The sequence below is a fragment of the Caretta caretta genome, chromosome 1, assembly GCF_965140235.1.
Source record: "Caretta caretta isolate rCarCar2 chromosome 1, rCarCar1.hap1, whole genome shotgun sequence".
In the NCBI taxonomy this organism is placed as follows: domain Eukaryota; kingdom Metazoa; phylum Chordata; order Testudines; family Cheloniidae; genus Caretta; species Caretta caretta.
The window spans coordinates 43,361,048-43,382,269 of NC_134206.1; the positions used below are offsets into that span (position 1 = coordinate 43,361,048).

Here is a 21,222-nt window from a genome sequence, read left to right on the forward strand (position 1 = left end):
ATCAGGCTATTTCTCTCCCTTCCTCTGATGCAGAACATCCCATAGTCTTCTATAAAGAATAGGGTGAAAAAACTTGACCAGAACTGGTGTGGGCAGGTGAGAAGGAACCATGCAAACAACCCTGAGTCATGACAGTTTTGTGCTAATCCTGAATTCAATAACTGTGTACTGAAAGAGGTCTCATTCCTACCACCCATCTTGGTGAAGGGTTGGATTTCCAGATAGCCACACACTCATAAAGTACATGTCAAAGAGCATTTTCCCAACACAGTCTTCCTTAGCCCATCATCTTCTTAAATAAAACCACACAATCCATTAAAACACACTATTTATTTAAAGATTCTACAAATAATAATTTTTGTTTGTTGTTTCACAACTGTTAATTGAGAAGCAGAAACAAATAGCCATGGCAGTACTATGTCCATCATTGTTAAGATTGGTATAGTCCTCTATAAAAACAATCAGTTCAGTTCCATGTTATTCTGAGTCCATGAAGAACGTTTCAAAGTCCTGATCCAAGTCTGAAACAAGGGCGCCCACAAAGTCTTCAACAGAAGGAGACTTCTGAAGCATACCTATGGAAAGGAGCACAAGAAACTCTCAGTGAGAATCGCACCAACATGAAAGCCTTGACAATGTTTACCTGAACTAATTTGTCTGTGTCATACTGAACTACTCCAGTACAGCTATTACGATTTTTCACCAAGAAGCATGCAACCATTCTACATGGGAATACTTAATCAATCTACTTCCTAGCTAGCTTTCTGGCCCTCATCACCATAGTATCTGAAAGCCTCACAATCCTCTCAACACCACTGTGAGCCAGGAAGTATTATCCCCATTTTACAGATAGGGAAACGAGGCACAGGATAGGGTAAATTACTTCGGTCGCACAGGAAATCTGGGACAGGGAACTGGTCACAGATCTGTTCAGTCTCAAGTCAGCACCATATCCACTAGACTATCCTTCCTACTCTGATTTAGAAATGCCAGATGATCAAACTGTCACTATGCAAAATCAAACCACAAATCCATTTACATTTTATCCCTTGGAAAACTCCATTTCTCTTCCACAGTCTCTAATACCCCTCATGGTATTAACTGCCCCCTCCCCACAAAAAATCATTAAGATACATGCATAACTAAAACATGTCACACAACCTTCTGGCTATAAATCCTGTCACACCTTCTCCTCTCCCTATCTCATTTCTCTTGTATTCACTTGTCCTATTATGTCCAAATTTAAGGCTCAATCCTGCAAAACATGTATCAAGCTTTCTTGAAGGTGGGGACCATTTCTTACTGGCATGTTAAATGCGTCACACCCGGTCTAAGCTTGTTTAATTTATATAATACAAGAATTATGTTCCTATAAAGACTCTATAGTATTGTTCCTGAATATAAAATTTAACTTGCAAATTTTACAGACTCTTTGCTGGGGGTGGGTGGGGGGGAGAAGAAGTCAGGTCATCTCAATTAACCGCCTTGCTCTAATCTGATTAACCAAGAAGATTCTATTGATTCAAATCAGAAAGTTTCCCTGTGTGCAGTGGAATTTAGAATTTAAAGTCAACTCAAAAAGGATTTGCAACAGTGCACTTTTTAAAGGAAAAAACATGTTTTCTATAAAGCATCAGAATATACTGTCTAAATTATTTTCAGCTGTTTTGCTGTAATAAAAATGCATTGTATACCTATTGTGAATTTATTATTAATATTTTAAACACTTTAAATGGAAATTACATTACTTGTATTGGAAAACATCAAAAACAGCTAATTCAGAGCCAGTTAGTGTAAAATATAAACTCTGTGGTTCTTTGAAGTGATCCACATTCTTACTGACAAAACTGCCAATGTAAATATAACCTTTCTCAAACCTTTACTATAGGCACAAATAGTGCACATCCTCTTACATTCTTTCACATCCTTAGATCATTTGGTTTCAGTGGGAATAATAATTGCAGCATTTATGAAAAACAAAATCTTTCAGTGCATCTTTTCATAAAACCTGACTGGAACCAACTGGCTTGAATAGATGTTTCTTGTATTTTAAGTAAATGCTAAATACAATAGTTCAAAAAGCAAGAAAGAAAGTAAGCCTCCAGGCAATTCTGGATAGTTACTAAAAGACTTTTCTAGTTAGGATCTCACAGCATCCTGATTTTAATTAGGTTTAAGTGTATACTGCAAGTGTCAACACGAACTGCCATGACACAGTTGATTAATATCAAGAACTAAATGAAAAATAAAAGGTTCACACTGCAGACAGAATTAAAATGCAGTCAAATAACACTTCTATTCAGATACTTTCAATATCAAAGGGAGCGGAAAAATGGTTACTTTTAACAACCTGACACACTCATCACTTTTCCCTTTAGCACAATAAGGTGTGGCTTGTATCTTTAGTTCATAAAGACAACTGAGCGACTTTTGCAGTACAGTATGTGGGTGCGGCTTAGAGAAAGACATACTTGTTTGTGGAAATTAGTTATAGTGGATGGAAAAACAAACTCCATCTTGAATGAAGACCTGCAAACAGCAAGATGCAGTGGGGGAGGTTTAGACTGGATATTAGGAAAAACTTTTTCACTAAGAGGGTGGTGAAACACTGGAATGCGTTACCTAGGGAGGTGGTAGAATCTCCTTCCTTAGAGGTTTTTAAGGTCAGGCTTGACAAAGCCCTGGCTGGGATGATTTAACTGGGAATTGGTCCTGCTTCAAGCAGGGGGTTGGACTAGATGACCTTCTGGGGTCCCTTCCAACCCTGATATTCTATGATTCTATGAGATGTCTGACTCTATCCCAAAGATACCTGCTCTGTGCACAGAAGGGATTCACACTGTGTGTGGGTCTCCTCCCAAGTGAGTTGGTCTGGCTAGAGGACATGTATATTGCCACACTAGCAGCCATGGAGACCCCCTCCCCGCCCGAACAACTTTGCAGTGGGAATACCCCTGTAAGGAGGCCTCAAGGGGCAGCTGTCAACTGGCAAGCCTGGAAGCACAGCTCCATTGCAAGCTTAGCTGTATGAGGGGAACAGAGGCAGACAAGCCACCAAAATCCCTATGGCCTGTCCCTCTAACAGAACCATATCCCCAGTACCCTGCACCCCTTTCCTGCTGGATTTTCCATGGGAAAGGGTGATCAGGAGCACGTTAACAGGACACATTGATTTTTCTGATGCCATAAAAATAACTATGGACAAAGAGTATGTAAGAAAATACTTTAAAAATTCATTACAAACAAAATCAGCCTGTCCAGATGACATACATCCAGGGTGTCAAAAGTATTAGCTAACAAACTTATAGACCACTGACAATTCTCCTTGAAAAACTGACAACCAGGTATGCTTCTTATCAAAGAAAAAAGAAAAACAAATACAGTACTGGTTGCTTTTCAAAAAAAGGAATAAAGATCAATCCTAGGAATTACCTTCAAGTAAATCTAATTTCTTACCTTAGTACAATAGCAACACAGTAAAAATTCTACACTATGGAAATTATAAAATGTGTGACTAAAGGGAACACTATAATACAGCTGGAAGTTTATACAGCTAAATAGTCTAAAATACCTTATTTTAAAAATCATTATGAATTATTTCAAATTGGCTTACATAAGGATATTAATGTAGATTCAAAATTGGTTAAAAGGACCATAAACAAAGGCAAGAAAAGTACCAGATTTTGTTCCAAATGAATTATTTTAAATACCCATCTTCAAGATTCCGGAATCAGACACACAATGGTAATTTTAATTGGCCCTCTACATAGTAGTTGCATCATTTGAAAATGCAAATGGACTTCTCTCATTTATCACTGCAATGATGTATTGCATGATTGTTGTTCTTTCAACAGCACCCAGCCCTGTGACAACAGCTGCTTTTACCAGAGGAGGCAGAATCAGGAATATCCACAGAATAAATTCTACCAATGCAAAAAGAGCAAGCCCTGATTATATAAAGTACTACAGATTCTATTGTAAAGATCCAAAACACTGTAATTTAGAATAATGCTGCTGCAGTGTTTGAACCTATGATTCCATGGAGAAGGACAGAATACAAGATCATAACAGTCCCTTTTGGCTTTAAACTCCAGAAATATCTGTATTATAATATGTACACACAGAACACTCCAGTTTCAATTATTTAGTGAAAAGAAAAGGAGTACTTGTGGCACCTTAGAGACTAACCAATTTATTTGAGCATAAGCTTTCGTGAGCTACAGCTCACTTCATCGGATGCATACTGTGGAAAGTATAGAAGATCTTTTTATACACACAAAGCATGAAAAAATGGGCGTTTACCACTACAAAAGGTTTTCTCTCCCCCCACCCCTTTGTAGTGGTAAACGCCCATTTTTTCATGCTTTGTGTGTATAAAAAGATCTTCTATACTTTCCACAGTATGCATCCAATGAAGTGAGCTGTAGCTCACGAAAGCTTATGCTCAAATAAATTGGTTAGTCTCTAAGGTGCCACAAGTACTCCTTTTCTTTTTGCGAATACAGACTAACACGGCTGTTACTCTGAAACCAATTATTTAGTGAGATATCCACAAAGACTGACGGTTGCAGATTTTTAAGTTGTGACTATATTTCGTAAGTTCGTCTGGACTCCCATTTCAGATCAGTCTCTCCCAAGCCTAGGGCAGCTGTGTTGCTCTCCTTCTCTGCTTTGAAGTTCTCTTCCACATTACAGCACTGTGGTTAACCACACCCTTTCTGGGGATGGTTAACCATAACCTTCAATCACCTGTAATTGGGAAAATTATAAAAAAAACCCTGTGGTCTCTGTCCCTCTGAAACACCGTAGTTGTTTTGGCCTTGTTTAGTTTGGGCCAATGTCTACTGCTGTTCATAACGGATATTATAACAGCACTAGCATTTATATAAACTCCTTGTACATTAAAAAAGATGGACAAACATTATCTAAAATCTCTGCAATACCTCCAAGAGGTGAGGACAATTTTACACACGGAGAAACAGAGATAATAAGGGCCTGATTTGCAAAATTGCACAGGAGCAACCGCATGCCTAATTTGCATCTGTGATTACTTTGCACATATATATTGGGTATTTGGGCACAGAAGTGGATAATTATGTACCTGCCTACAATACAGTCGTGTCATAAATATAAAGGGAAGAGTAAATCCCTTTGAAATCCCTCCTGGCCAGGGGAAAGCTCCTCTCACCTGTAAAGGGTTAAGAAGCTAAAGGTAACCTCGCTGGCACCTGACCAAAATGACCAATGAGGAGACAAGATATTTTCAAAAGCTGGGAGGAGGGGGAGAAACAAAGGGTCTGTGTGTCTGTCTATATTCTGTCTTGGCCGGGGATAGACGAGGAATGGAGTCTTAGAACTTTTAGTAAGTAATCTAGCTAGGTACATGTTAGATTATGATTTCTTTAAATGGCTGAGAAAAGAACTGTGCTGAATAGAATAACTATTTCTGTCTGTGTATCTTTTCTGTAACTTAAGGTTTTGCCTAGAGGGGTTCTCTATGTTTTGAATCTAATTACCCTGTAAGGTATCTACCATCCTGATTTTACAGGGGGGATTTCTTTATTTCTATTTACTTCTATTTTTATTAGAAGTCTTGTAAGAAAACTGAATGCTTTTTCATTGTTCTCAGATCCAAGGGTTTGGGTCTGTGGTCACCTATGCAAATTGGTGAGGCTTTTTATCCAACATTTCCCAGGAAAGGGGGGGTTCAAGTGTTGGGAGGATTGTTCATTGTTCTTAAGATCCAAGGGTCTGGGTCTGTAGTCACCTAGGCAAATTGGTGAGGTTTTTTACCAAACCTTGTCCAAGAAGTTGGGTGCAAGGTTTTGGGAAGTATTTTGGGGGGAAAGACGCGTCCAAACAGCTCTTCCCCAGTAACCAGTATTAGTTTGGTGGTGGTAGCGGCCAATCCAAGGACAAAGGGTGGAATATTTTGTATCTTGGAGAAGTTTTGACCTAAGCTGGTAAAGATTAGCTTAGGAGGTTTTTCATGCAGGTCCCCACATCTGTACCCTAGAGTTCAGAGTGGGGGAGGAACCTTGACAAGTCGTACGAATGGTTTAGGAATACAACTTCACATCTATTTTGCAAGTGCACTTTTTAAAATCAGTCTCTAGGGGGCAGATTTTCAAAGACATAAAAAAGAGTTAGATTCTGAACTCCCCTTTGGGCTCTCTCTCAAGATTAGAAGATGGTAAATTAGACAAAGAGTCAGGTCTGGCTTCCAATCACGTGATCAACCCACTACACTGCCGCCCCTGAGTGCCATCCTACCCATTTATTATGAAGTGCTGCACACTGGGATTTCGTGATACAAAGGAAAGCAGGGATCAATAACGTCTACACTGACACTTGGCAGAGCTGGACAAATGGATTTTATGTCATAACTGTATTTTTTCTTTAAATACCAAATTATGGCCTCTTGAACAAAACATAGCTGAAGTTATTTTCTATTTGTGGTTCCTACAGCACGTATTTGTACCTAGTAAATAATTGGGCGTGCAATAGAGTTAACATCATGAGAAGATTTGAAAGGACTTCATGGTGACACTGCATCTTTTAAAATAATAATGCATGTTGCTATTGATGGTGGGAGTCAAATTCAAGCGAACAGATGTATAAATCTCAGGTCCTTAATTAAAGGCCCAGTCCAAAAGGAGTCTCTCCACTGATTTCACTGGAAGTTGGATCGAGTCCTACATCCTCCTTATCAGTGAATCTGAGGGATCAAGTGGGAGAAAGATGGAAGCTAGGGCTATATCTAAACATTTAAAAAATAAAAATGAGAAGATGATAACATAGAATCATAGAATATCAGGGTTGGAAGGGACCTGAGGAGGTCACCTAGTCCAATCCCCTGCTCAAAGCAGGACCAATCCCCAACTAAATCATCCCAGCCAGGGCTTTGTCAAGCCTGACCTTAAAAACTTCAAAGGAAGAAGATTCCACCACCTCCCTAGGTAACCCATTCCAGTGCTTCACCACCCTCCTAGTGAAAAAGTGTTTCCTAATATCCAACCTTAAACCTCCCCCACTGCAACTTGAGACCATTACTCCTCGTTCTGTCATCTGCTACCACTGAGAACAGTCTAGATCAGGGGTCGGCAACCTTTCAGAAGTGGTGTGCTGAGTCTTCATTTATTTACTTTAATTTAAGGTTTCACCTGCCAGTAATACATTTTAACATTTTGTAGAAGGTCTCTCTCAATAAGTCTATATATTATATAACTAAACTATTGTCATATGTAAAGTAAACAAGGTTTTCAAAATGTTTAAGAAGCTTCATCTAAAATTAAATTAACATGCTGATCTTATGCCACTGGCCCGCTCAGCCTGCTGCCAGCCTGGGGTTCCATTCACCTAGGCCGGCAGCAGACTGAATGGGGCCCTGGCTGGCAAGGGGCTGGCAGCCAGAACCCCAGACCGGTGGCAGGCTGATTGGGGCCGGCGGCCGGGACCTCAGACCAGCAGTGGGCTGAGCGGCTCAGCCCGCTGCAACTCAGCCCGCTGCTGGTCTGGGGTTCCGTCCGCTGGCTCCTGCCAGCCAGGGTCCCGGCTGCCAGCCCCGCTCAACCCGCTGCCAGTCTGGGATCCTGGCCCTGCCCACATAGAGTGGGTACCTACCTTCTCCCTGGTTCTAGCCCATTCTCTTCCTCTCTCTCTGCACTGAGCTGAGGGTCGGAGTACACTGAGCACAGAGCTGGGGGTGAAGGATCTGGCCAGGAGCTAGAATGAGGGAGGGGGCTCAGGGTTGGGGCAGGATTGAGTGTGGAGTGCTTACCAGGGCAGCTCCCATTTGGTGCAAGGGGTGCAGGTGGGGGGAGGGGGAGAATGCAGGAGCTCCCATTTGGTGCTCAGGGTGGGGGTGGGAATGTGGGGGGTGCAAGAGTCAGGGCATGGGGTGTAGGAGGGTGCGGGAGTCAGGGCAGAGGTTGTGGGGGGGGTACAGAGGTCAGGACAGGAGGCTGAGTGTGTGTGGGGGGGTGCTGGAGACAGGGCTGGGGTCGTGGGGGTCAGGGCAGAGGGCTGGGGGTATGGGTGTAGGGTAGTGTCCTGGGAGTGCTCCCTGCCCAGAGTGGCTCACAGCAGGGGGCTGGAGGGATATGCCCTGATTCCACTCCCCTTTCCCAAGACCCCATCCTCACCTCTTCTCCACCTCCTTCCCGGAGGAGCAAGCGAGCTCCGGCTCTGCTCCCCATCCCTGGCAAGGGCCATCAGCTGATCGGCGGCAGGGAGGGAGAGGAGGAGGGGCAGAAACCCAGCACACTGGGGAAGAGGCGGGGGAGGGGAGACCTTGCCTGCCCTGCAGCAGCAGCTGGCAGGACCAAGCTTCTTCACCCTGACCCCCCCGGGGGGCGTGGGGGGGGGGAAAGCAGGATTTTTAATGGCACGGTGCTGCCTGCCAGGGTCCTGGCCCAGCTCAGCCCGCAGCCGGCCTGGGTTCGGCAGTAGGCTGAGCGGGGCCATCAGCTGGGACCTGGCAGGCAGCAGAGTACCATTAAAACTCGGCACACTTGTCATAGGTTGCCGACCCATAGTCTAGATCCATCCTGTTTGGAACCCCCTTTCAGGTAGTTGAAAGCAGCTATCAAATCCCCCCTCATTCTTCTCTTCCACAGACTAAACAATCCCAGTTCCCTCAGCCTCTCCTCATAAGTTATGTGTTCCAGTCCACTAATCATTTTTGTTGCCCTTGGCTGGACTTTTTCCAATTTTTTCACATCCTTCTTGTAGTGTGGACACAGTACTCCAGTTGAGGCCTCACCAATGTCGAATAGAGGGGAATGATCATGTCCCTCGATCTGCTGGAAATGCCCCTACTTATACATCCCAAAATGCCATTGGCCTTCTTGGCAACAAGAGCACACTGTTGACTCATATCCAGCTTCTCGTCCACTGTCACCCCTAGGTCCTTTTCTGCAGAACTGCTGCCAAGCCATTCGCTCCCTTGTCTGTAGCGGTGCATGGGATTCTTCCGTCCTAAGTGCAGCACTCTGCATTTGTCCTTGTTGAAGCTCATAAGATTTCTTTTGGCCCAATCCTCTAATTTGTCTAGGTCCCTCTGTATCCCATCCCTACCCTCCAGCGTATCTACCACTCCTCCTAGTTTAGTATCATCCGCAAACTTGCTGAGGGTGCAATCCACACCATCCTCCAGATCATTAGTGAAGATATTGAACAAAACCGGCCCCAGGACTGAGCCTTGGGGCACTCCACTTGATACCAGCTGCCAACTAGACATGGAGCCATTGATCACCACGCGTTGAGCCCGACAATCTAGCCAGCTTTCTATCCACCTTACAGTCCATTCATCCAGCCCATACTACTTTAACTTGCTGGCATGAATACTGTGGGAGACCGTGTCAAAAAGCTTTGCTAAAATCAAGGAATAACACATCCACTGCTTTCCCCTCATCCACAGAGCCAGTTATCTCGTCATGGAAGACAATTAGATTAGTCAGGCATGACTTGCCCTTGGTGAATCCATGCTGACTGTTCCTGATCACTTTCCTCTCCTCCAAGTGCTTCAGAATAGATTCCTTGAGGACCTGCTCCATGATTTTTCCAGGGACTGAGGTGAGGCTGACTGGCCTGTAGTTCCCCGGATCCTCCTTTTTCTCTTTTTTAAAGATGTGCACTACATTAGCCTTTTTCCAGTCGTCCGGGACCTCCCCCGATCGCCATGAGTTTTCAAAGATAATGGCTAAAGGCTCTGCAATCACATCCACAAACTCCGTTAGCACTCTTGGATGCAGCGCATCCGGCCCCATGGACTTGTGCTCGTCCAGCTTTTCTAAATAGTCCCGAACCACTTCTTTCTCCACAGAGGGCTGGTCATCTCCTCCCCATGCTATGCTGCCCAGTGCAGTAGTCTGGGAGCTGACCTTGTTCGTGAAGACAGAGGCAAAAAAAGCATTGCGTACATTAGCTTTTCCCACATCCTCTGTCACTAGGTTGCCTCCCTCATTCAGTAAGGGGCCCACATTTTCCTTGACTTTCTTCTTGTTGCTAACATACCCGAAGAAACCCTTGATACTCTTAACATCTCTTGCTAGCTGCAACTCCAGGTGTGATTTGGCCTTCCTGATTTCACTCCTGCTTGCCCGAGCAATATTTTTATACTCTTCCCTGGTCATTTGTCCAATCTTCCACTTCTTGTAAGCTTCTATTTTGTGGTTAAGATCAGCAAGGATTTCACTGTTAAGCCAAGCTGGTCGCCTGCCATATTTACTATTCTTTCTATACATTGGGATGGTTTGTCCCTGTAATCTCAATAAGGATTCTTTAAAATACAGCCAGCTCTCCTGGACTCCTTTTCCCCTCATCTTATTCTCCCAGGGGATCTTGCCCATCAGTTCCCTGAGGGAGTCAAAGTCTGCTTTTCTGAAGTCCAGGGTCTGTATTCTGCTGCTCTCCTTTCTTCCTTGTGTCAGGATCCTGAACTCAACCATCTCATGGTCACTGCCTCCCAGGTTCCGATCCACTTTAGCTTCCCCTACTAATTCTTCCCGGTTTGTGAGCAGCAGGTCAAGAAGAGCTCTGCCCCTAGTTGGTTCCTCCAGCACTTGCACCAGGAATTGTTCTCAGAAACATCTGATAAGCAACACTACAACAATGCAATGAAGAAAGTGAACAAGTGAAAGAATGTGTCATATTATACAATGCATTAAGAAGGAGATTAAGAAGGAGATTTTACCAAGGAGTCAATGGAAATGATTAAATATGGCGAGCTTAGCACTGACACGTGCATTCACGTGCTTTAGAAGGGAAGAGCTTTGTGTGTGTTTAACCAGTAGTCAGACTTGCACAAGCATATCTCCACCTAAAAGGTTAGATTTTGAATCAGAGCCTAGAAAATTTAGACTTCTGAAATGTGGCACCTAGTATCAGAGAATACTGAAACTTCCCCCAAAAGAAAATAATGTCAGCAAGAGGTCACTATTGCTTGGAGGTAAAGGATGTATTTGGAGGAGGTGTGTGGAAACAGCATTTCTGCAGTTGGAAGAACAGTGTTTTGGAATGTCTTTTGGGAGGAACAGTGTTTTGGAATGTCTTAACAAAGAGGAGACTGGTGAGAGACACACAAAAGGCTGACTGAAAAAACTAACAGGACGATATTAAGGAATGACAACACATTAGAGCAGCTGACATTACTTATCTGTTTAAAATCTTATTTCTGTACTAAATACAGAATGATGGGGACAGGAGAGTAAAAAGGTTGCATGTATGTACAGTCCACAGTATTCATAATTGTTGCAAGATAAGCACAGGAACTACTTAACTTCACATGGGTGTGGCTTAAAATGAAAAGTCAGGGTGACAAACCAAAACTGGACCACTCCATTTCAATAAAGGTTTTCATTTTCAGTGACAATTACTCCATCCCTCTACTGGGACATTTCGCCCTCTTTTTTTGGGGGTGGGTGGGGAGGTGGAGACTATTTTAGCACTAAAACAAGAACCCTACACTAAGTGAAAAGAAGAGACATTTTCTCTGCTAATTTTTATGACTTCACCCATCTTTAAAAGATCTTTTAAAAATCATCTAAAAGAACAACTAGAAGAAATTATATAAGTACACACTGTGTCAGTAAATTTATCACTCATAGAATCATAGAATATCAGGGTTGGAAGGGACCCCAGAAGGTCATCTAGTCCAACCCCCTGCTTGAAGCAGGACCAATTCCCAGTTAAATCATCCCAGCCAGGGCTTTGTCAAGCCTGACCTTAAAAACCTCTAAGGAAGGAGATTCTACCACCTCCCTAGGTAACGCATTCCAGTGTTTCACCACCCTCTTAGTGAAAAAGTTTTTCCTAATATCCAATCTAAACCTCCCCCACTGCAACTTGAGACCATTACTCCTCGTTCTGTCATCTGCTACCATTGAGAACAGTCTAGAGCCATCCTCTTTGGAACCCCCTTTCAGGTAGTTGAAAGCAGCTATCAAATCCCCCCTCATTCTTCTCTTCTGCAGGCTAAACAATCCCAGCTCCCTCAGCCTCTCCTCATAACTCATGTGTTCCAGACCCCTAATCATTTTTGTTGCCCTTCGCTGGACTCTCTCCAATTTATCCACATCCTTCTTGAAGTGTGTCAAGGTTCCTCCCCCACTCTGAACTCTAGGGTACAGATGTGGGGACCTGCATGAAAAAACCTCCTAAGCTTATCTTTACCAGCTTAGGTCAAAACTTCCCCAAGGTACAAAATATTCCCCCCGTTGTCCTTGGACTGGCCGCTACCACCACCAAACTAATACTGGTTACTGGGGAAGAGCTGTTTGGACGCGTCTTTCCCCCCAAAATACTTCCCAAAACCCTGCACCCCACTTCCTGGACAAGGTTTGGTAAAAAGCCTCACCAATTTGCCTAGGTGACTACAGACCCAGACCCTTGGATCTGAGAACAATGAAAAAGCATTCAGTTTTTTACAAGAAGACTTTTAATAAAAAATAGAAGTAAATAGAAATAAAGAAATCCCCCCTGTAACATCAGGATGGTAGATATCTTACAGGGTAATTAGATTCAAAAAACATAGAGAACCCCTCTAGGCAAAACCTTAAGTTACAAAAAAGATACACAGACAGAAATAGTTATTCTATTCAGCACAATTCTTTTCTCAGCCATTTAAAGAAATCATAATCTAACACATGCCTAGCTAGATTACTTACTAAAAGTTCTAAGACTCCATTCCTGTTCTGTCCCTGGCAAGAGCAGCATACAGACAGACACAGACCCTTTGTTTCTCTCCCTCCTCCCAGCTTTTGAAAGTATCTTGTCTCCTCATTGGTCATTTTGGTCAGGTGCCAGCGAGGTTACCTTTAGCTTCTTAACCCTTTACAGGTGAGAGGAGCTTTCCCCTGGCCAGGAGGGATTTCAAAGGGGTTTACCCTTCCCTTTATATTTATGACAAAGTGTGGGGCCCAAAACTGGACACAGTACTCCAGATGAGGCCTCACCAATGTCGAATAGAGGGGAACGATCACGTCCCTCGATCTGCTCGCTATGCCCCTACTTATACATCCCAAAATGCCATTGGCCTTCTTGGCAACAAGGGCACACTGCTGACTCATATCCAGCTTCTCGTCCACTGTCACCCCTAGGTCCTTTTCCGCAGAACTGCTGCCTAGCCATTCGGTCCCTAGTCTGTAGCGGTGCATTGGGTTCTTCCGTCCTAAGTGCAGGACCCTGCACTTATCCTTATTGAACCTCATCAGATTTCTTTTGGCCCAATCCTCCAATTTGTCTAGGTCCTTCTGTATCCTATCCCTCCCCTCCAGCGTATCTACCACTCCTCCCAGTTTAGTATCATCCGCAAATTTGCTGAGAGTGCAATCCACACCATCCTCCAGATCATTTATGAAGATATTGAACAAAACCGGCCCCAGGACCGACCCTTGGGGCACTCCACTTGATACCGGCTGCCAACTAGACATGGAACCATTGATCACTACCCGTTGAGCCCGACAATCTAGCCAGCTTTCTACCCACCTTATAGTGCATCAATCACTGCACAATGCTGATTGTTTATTCAGCATTCTTACTGCAAGTATCAATTATGCTCATACTGACAAATATGACAGAGGTATTGTTATCTGATTACTGTTATGCCTGTAAAAACAACAGACAAAATGCAGCTCTACTATTATAGTGCTTAATGTGACATAATAAGATTCAGTTTAGTTTTTAAGGTTCCATTTATTTAAATAAAATTTGAAAAGGCAAACAGACTACATTTTACAAGTGACCATGCTCACTTTGCTCCCCCATTATCTGCTTTCCTTACAACAGTCTATATGACTTTTTTTCCATACTGCCCCCCATGCACGGCAGAGCTATAGATGTCACGGTGCCTTAACTGTGCATTTCTATATTTAAACACATTTGGATTTATTTTAAATTTAACCTTAATGCTGAATTTCCTGAAATTATAATGCTTCTTTCTGGAATAAATATACCATTTCAGGAATGAATTTTACCCTAAAATTACTGATACTTACTCTCAACCTCAACTCAACAGTAATATATTTTTGTCTGGAAATGTAAGCAAATAAAATTCTGTACTCCCACAACAGAAGAGAAAACGCATGTGCAGTTATGCACGGTTTCATGTGCTTCATCAACGGAAACATTTTGTTGGTTTCTTTATTCAAATAATATTTGAATCATATGGGCACATTGATAGAACTTTCAGCACAGGCTTTGGAACATTCCATGAGACTCCCTGGTCAACAAAATGCAAAAATGTATTCCAAGAAGTGTCTGAAGGGATAATAAGTCGAAGTCAGTGTTCAAAAGTTATGTCTCCCCATACTATGTGATACTTAAAAATATAAATTCTGTTGGCTTGCATCCACTCCCTCCAGAATCTAAGACTGCAAGGCGGATTTGAAATTAGGTTACAAGATGTACCGTAACTTTGACTCTTTAAGAGTGCTGTAAGAATGACAAGTTTAAAAGATCCAGAAACCTCCCAGAAGAAGAGACCTTCCATATCTGGAATATAAATAGACTAATTTATCTCATACATAGTGGTTTAATATACGAAGGTACTGGAGATACACGGCATAATGTTACAACAAGAGCAATGGAGTCAGGACTTGTGTATTCCATTTCCAACTCCATCACTGACTCGCCATGTGAAAATAGCCACATCTGTTTTTTCTATGTGTAAAATGGATATACCACTACTTAGCTACCTAACATTGCATGTTTTGAAGCTTAACGAATTTTTATGAATTAACAACAGTTTAAGAGCTTCAGATGAAAGGCATCACATAAATGTGAAGTCTATTATTATCAAGTACCTGGCTTGTGAGTTTCAATACTGATGCAACTTGTTCAGTGTGCATATGAGAAGGTTACTCACCTTGTGCAGTAACTGAGGTTCTTCGAGATGAGTGTCCCTGTCAGTGCTTCACTCCAGGTGTTGGTGTATCCCTGTGCCTTTGCTTGGAGAATTTTACAGCAGTGCCCGTATGAGTCACGCACACCCGGTGCCTGCCTTGAGTACCATTGGCAGTTAAAGTATTGTGCGTGCAACCTGGACGACTCAGTTTCTTCTCTACCGCAGAGCCTGAACCAAGCTCCGAAGTAGAGGGGAAGAGAGTGGGTAGTGGAGCACCCACAGGGACACTCATGTTGTACTGCACAAGGTGAGTAATCTTCTCTTCTTCTTCTTCTTCGAGAGATGTCCCTGTGGGTGCTCTACTCCAGGTGACTGTAAAGCAGTGCCCTCTTAGGATGGTAGGGGCTTCAGAGTTGGTAAGATAACTGTGGATAGTACTGCTGGGCCAAGTCAGGTATCCGCTTTAGGGCCTTGCGTAATAGCATAATGTCTGGCAAAGGTGTGTTCAGAGGCCCAAGTGGCAGCCTTGCATATGTCTATCAAGGCAACGTTATTTAGGAACGCTGTGGACGTTGATATAGATCTGGTTGAGTGTGCCCTGATTGCTGATGAGGGCTGGTGCTTTTTAATTGGTAGCATAGGCAAATGCATCCAGATATCCATTTAGAGAGTCTCTGCATGGATATGGATGCACCTCTGGATCGTTCTGCTATGGACACAGAGTTTTGGAGAAGCCTGAAATGGCTTGGTTCTGTCCAGGTAAAAAGCCAGTTCTCTTCTAACATCCACGGTGTGCATCGTAGCTTTGAACGAGTTTGCATGCAGATTAGGGAAGAAAATTGGAAGCTGTATCGGTTCGTTAATGTGAAATGATGAATGTACATTGGGTAAAAATTTGGGATGGGTATGTAGCATAATTTTATCCTTAAAAAAGACCAGGAGTACTTGCGGCACCTTAGAGACTAACAAATTTATTAGAGCATAAGCTTTCGTGGGCTACAGCCCACTTCATCGGATGCATTGAATGGAACCCACGAAAGCTTATGCTCTAATAAATTTGTTAGTCTCTAAGGTGCCACAAATACTCCTGGTTTTTTTTGTTGTTGCAGATATAGACTAACATGGCTGCTACTCTGAAACCTTAAAAAAGATCGTATATGGTGGGTCTGCCATAAGCACCCCTTTTCCTCCCACACGTCTGACTGACGTGATAGCTTCTAGAAATGACACTTTCATGGACAGGTGCATAAGGAGCAGGTTGCTAGAGGTTCGAAAGGTTTCCGAGTAAGTGTCGTTAGTACCAGATTCAAGTCCCGAGGTATAGTGGGTGGTCTGATGTCAGGGTAGAGAGTTTATATGCCCTTGAGAAATCATTTGGTGATTGGGTGGGCAAAGATTGTAGTGTTGTCAATCTTTCAGTCAAAAGCGGTGATGGCCACCAGGTGTACTTTCAATGAGCTGATGGAAAGGCCCGATTGTTTTAGTTCTAAGATGTAGTCTAGGACCAATGGGAGAGGTGCAGATGTTGCATCAATTTGTTGGTGGTGCACCATGTTGTAAATCTCCTCCACTGACATAGGTGGGTGCTACAAGTAGAGTGCTTTCTGCTATGGACCTGGTCTGAACAGTTTAGCTCATCATGAGGAAGCCATGCCTTAAGATGTAGCATCTGCAAGTTGGGGTGCTGTAAGTGTCCATCCCACTGTGTCAGTAGCTTTGAGTGGAGGGGGAGTGTGATTGGGGAATGTGCTGACATGCACATCATGTAGGGATACCACAGTTGTCTTGGACACATGGGGGCTATTAGGATGACTCTGGCTTTGTTGGTCCTAATTTTCTGTATTGCCCTGGGAGCAATGGTATTGGTGGAAATCCATAGAAGAGGTCTGTATTCCCGCTGATTAGAAACAGGGCTCTCATGGATTGCTTCCCCAGACCCTCCCTGGCGCAAAATTTTTGACACTTTGTGTTGTGGGCAGTGGTAAATAGGTTGGTGCTTGGGTGACCCCGCTATTGGAATATGTGTTGGTTAGTACTGGCTTACTCAATTCCTATTTGCGGTCGTGGGGAAATAGTCTGCTGAGTTCGTCTGTCGTCGTCTTCTGACATTCAGGTAGGTATGAAGCTGAGATATGGATGTTGTGTTGAATACAGAGATTCCAAAGTTTGATGGCCTGGGTGCAAAGTGAATGAGATCTGGCTCCTCCTTGCCAGTTTATATAGAACATAGAGGCGATGTTGTCGGTTATGACCCTTACGTGCTGATTCTTTATGACCATCAGGAAGTGGAGGAAGGTATTGTGGATGGTGCGGAGTTCTAGAAAGTTTATATGTGGGCTTGTCTCCGTTGTGGACCATAGTCCCTGAGCTGTTTGACGTTGCATGTGTGCTCCCCACCCGATGAAGGAGGTGTCCATTGTGATCATCTGTGACGGAGGGTCTTGTGTGAATGGGATCCCGAAACACAGGTTGCATGGGTGGGTCCACCAATCTAACAAGTCCCTGACCGTGTGGGACATTGTTCTGTATACAGTTGCTAACAATCCTTGGAGGCAGCGCATGTGCAGGCATACGTACTTGACTACAAATGTGCATGCTGCCATGTGGCCCAAGAGTTGCAGACATTCGTGGACTGTGATTTGTGGACTGTGTTGCACTGTGGATATTACTGTCTGTATTGTGTTGAACCTGTCCTGTGGGAGCGACACCCTCGTGGTCTGGGAGTCGAGGTATTGTTGAGTCGATTGTATTGTTGATTTCTTCATATTTATTTGTAGGCCGACACTTTCAAAAAGTGGATCGCCGTTTGTGTGGAGAGCATGGCTTCTGACTGGCCTTTGTCTCTGTCATTGATCATAAGGTCTCTGTTCTGCTGTGTATATGTGGGATATCTAGAGTGTTGATAAGGTTGATACGTGTACTGTCTCCTTCTCATAGCAGGCGTAGGGATGCAGAGGGACCAGTGTGGCTCGGGAATCCTTCACTGTGTGCAGCACATCGTAGGTTTTGGCTGCGATTTCTCTCCATCAAAAGGGAGGTCCTCAACTGTGTTCTGGATCTCCTGTGGAAATGCTGATGAATTGAACCACGAGGCCTGTTGCATGACAACAGCTGTGGCAGGGGACCTGGCTACAGTGTCAGCCACGTCCAAAGAGGCCTGTAGATCCGTATGTGCAATGTTTTGTCCTTCAGAGACCAGGGATTTAAATTGTTGTCTCTTGTCTTCAGGAATGTCAGTTAAGTCCATAAATTTCCCGTAATTCTTGGGGTCATATTTGGCTAATAATGCCGCATAATTTGACACTCTGAATTGAAATGTGGAAGCTGTGAACACTTTGCGGCCAAAGAGGTCCAGCCTCTTGTTTTCCTTATCAGAGGGGCGGGAACAAAAATGCTGTTGTTTTCCCTTTTGATTGGCTGCTTCCACAACCAGCAAGTTGGGAGCTGGGTGTGTGAATAAGAATTCAGAACCCTTGGAGGGGACATAGTATTTGCGGTCCACCCTTTTACAAGTTGGCAGAATTGTGGCCAGAATTTGCCACACTGTTTTTGCAGGTTCCATGGTAGCCGCATTGTTCGGTAGTGCTATCTTTGAAGAGGAAGAAGGTTGTAGAACGTCTGTCAACTCATGCTGAGTTTCTGACACTTCCTTGAGGGCAATTTTAAGCTCATTAGCCACTCTTTTGAATAGATCTTGAGAAAAGTCGTCCACCATGGTTGGTGGTGGCGGCATAATTGCCTCGTCCGGCAAGGAGGAGGAATTATTACTGGGTGGCAAGGTGTCAGGAGCAGCATCCTCTTCCTGCTCTGCCATTGGCTCCTCCAGTGTGTCCCACTGACTCCGGGGGCGGGGGGGGGAGGTCTGCCTATGTCCCTGCGTGGGCTAGGATGTCTGCTATAGTGTCATGTATAGGACTCCCATGACTCCGATATGGCCAGTGAGCTGGGTAAAACACAGGTGGCCCCATCCATGGGTGGCTATACCAAGGAGGCATATCGCGCCTGTATGAGGACCGTGATCTCGATGGTTCAGTGCCAACCGGTGTCCTGACTGGGGAAGAGTGGCGAGGGGAGAATTGTCCTTCCACTGTGTCCTCTTCATCACTGCAGAACTGTGCTGGAATGGGTGACAGATGCTCATGTGGTACCCATGGCCTCGGTGATACACTGGTACCAAAGAGAGGAAACTGAGGAGTAGAGGAGACCAACAAATCCTTGCGGGGCAGGAAGTGGTGTGGTCCCAATAGTGTCGGTGCCACAGGGTGTGGTGGTGATTTGCGCTGGTGGTGCGGTGAGCTGGGTAGGTGCCAGTATCGCTAGTGTTGGAACTGTGGTTTTAGCGGTGCTGGACTGTGGCGCCGGGACAGGAGCAATTGTTGGTGCCACCTCCTTAGAAGGTGCCGACGGTGCCATAGTAGAGGCAGGCAACTTAAAGCCGTTAGCCTTGGCACCGGAGTGGTGGGTGCCAGCAGCCACCTTGCAGACAGTGCCTGAAGTGCCCGGAGTATCATAGATGCTGAGTCGCGGTACCGTCGGCATCGATGACAGCGATCTCGTCGGCGACCGTTTTTTGTTGTCTGCTCTCTTTGGGATGGGGAGGATGACCATTTCTTGGCTAGTCCTTTGGATTTTGGGGACCTCGGTGATGAGGGAACTGGAGACCCATGCAGGTCAGAGGCTGGTCTCAAGGACTTCTTCATTAAAATGAGCTTAAGCCTCTGGTCCTTGTCCCTTTGTGCCCTTGTCATAAATATAAAGGGAAGGGTAAACACCTTTAAAATCCCTCCTAGCCAGAGGAAAAACCCTCTCACCTATAAAGGGTTAAGAAGCTAGGATAACCTCGCTGGCACCTGACCAAAATGACCAATGAGGAGACAAGATACTTTCAAAGCTGGAGGGGGGGAGAAACAAAGGGTCTCTCTGTCTGTGTGATGCATTTGCCGGGAATAGAAAGGAATGGAATCTTAGAACTTAGTAAGTAATCTAACTAGATATGCGTTAGATTCTGTTTGTTTAAATGGCTGAGAAAATAGGTTGTGCTGAATGGAATGGATATTCCTGTTTTTGTGTCTTTTTGTAACTTAAGGTTTTGCCTAGAGAGATTCTCTATGTTTTGAATCTAATTACCCTGTAAGGTATTTACCATCCTGATTTTACAGAGGTGATTCTTTTACTTTTTCTTCAATTAAAATTCTTCTTTTAAGAACCTGATTGCTTTTTTCATTGTTCTTAAAATCCAAGGGTTTGGGTCTGTGTTCACCTATGTAAATTGGTGAGGATTTTTATCAAGCCTTCCCCAGGAAAGAGAGTGTAGGGTTTGGGGAGGATTTTTGGGGGAAAGATGTTTCCAAGCGGGCTCTTTCCCGGTTATATAGCTGTTAGACGCTTGGTGGTGGCAACAATAAAGTACAAGGGAAAAAGGAAAACAGTTTGTACCTTGGGGAAGTTTTAACCTAAGCCGGTAAAAATAAGCTTAGGAGGTTTTCATGCAGGTCCCCACATCCGTACCCTAGAGTTCAGAGTGGGGAAGGAACCCTCACAGCTCTAGTTTTCAATTTGCTACAATGGGCACATTTCTTGGGAACATGGGATTCACTCAGACAGCGGACACATTGAGTGTGTCCATCAGACACCGGCATCGCCTTTCTACACGTAGTGCACCGCTTAAAGCCCAGTGAACCCAGTATTATGTGCTAATGTACTCATTGCTTTTTTTGCCTCTGTCTTCACAAACAAGGTCAGCTCCCAGACTACTGCACTGAGCAGCACAGTATGGGGAAGAGGTGACCAGCCCTCTGTGGAGAAAGAAGTGGTTCGGGACTATTTAGAAAAGCTGGACGAGCATAAGTCCATGGGGCCGGATGCGCTGCATCCAAGAGTGCTAAAGGAGCTTGTGGATGTGATTGCAGAGCCATTGGCCATTATCTTTGAAAACTCATGGTGATTGGCGGAGGTACCGGACGACTGGAAAAAGGCTAATGTAGTGCCCATTTTAAAAAAGGGAAGGAGGAGGATCTGGGGAACTACAGGCAGTCAGCCTCACCTCCGTCCCTGGAAAAATCATGGAGCAAGTCCTCAAAGAATCAATATTGAAGCACTTAGAGGAGGGGAAAGTGATCAGGAACAGTCAGCATGGATTCACCAAGGGCAAGTCATGCCTGACTAACCTAATTGCCTTCTATGATGAAATAATTGGCTCTGTGGATGAGGGGAAAGCTGTGGACATGTAATTCCTTGACGATAGCAAAGCTTTTGATACGGTCTCCCATGGTATTCTTGCCAGCAAGTTAAAGTATGGGCTGGATGAATGGACTATAAGGTGGGTAGAAAGCTGGCTAGATCGTCAGGCTCAACGGGTAGTGATCAATGGCTCCATG

The 21,222-nt window shown here is 44.2% G+C and overlaps 1 protein-coding gene across 2 annotated transcripts in view; it reads right to left on the reverse strand.

Annotated features, from left to right (window-relative positions):
* Positions 1-311: 311 nt before the first annotated feature.
* MIPEP (mitochondrial intermediate peptidase) overlaps positions 312-21,222 on the reverse strand; it is a 139,428-nt gene continuing 118,517 nt past the window's right edge. For both annotated transcript variants that reach the window (XM_048845842.2, XM_048845833.2), the window contains one exon: positions 312-575. In XM_048845842.2, the coding sequence (XP_048701799.1) occupies positions 478-575 (98 nt within the window). In that variant the 3' untranslated portion in view covers positions 312-477. The remainder of the gene's footprint in view (positions 576-21,222) is intronic.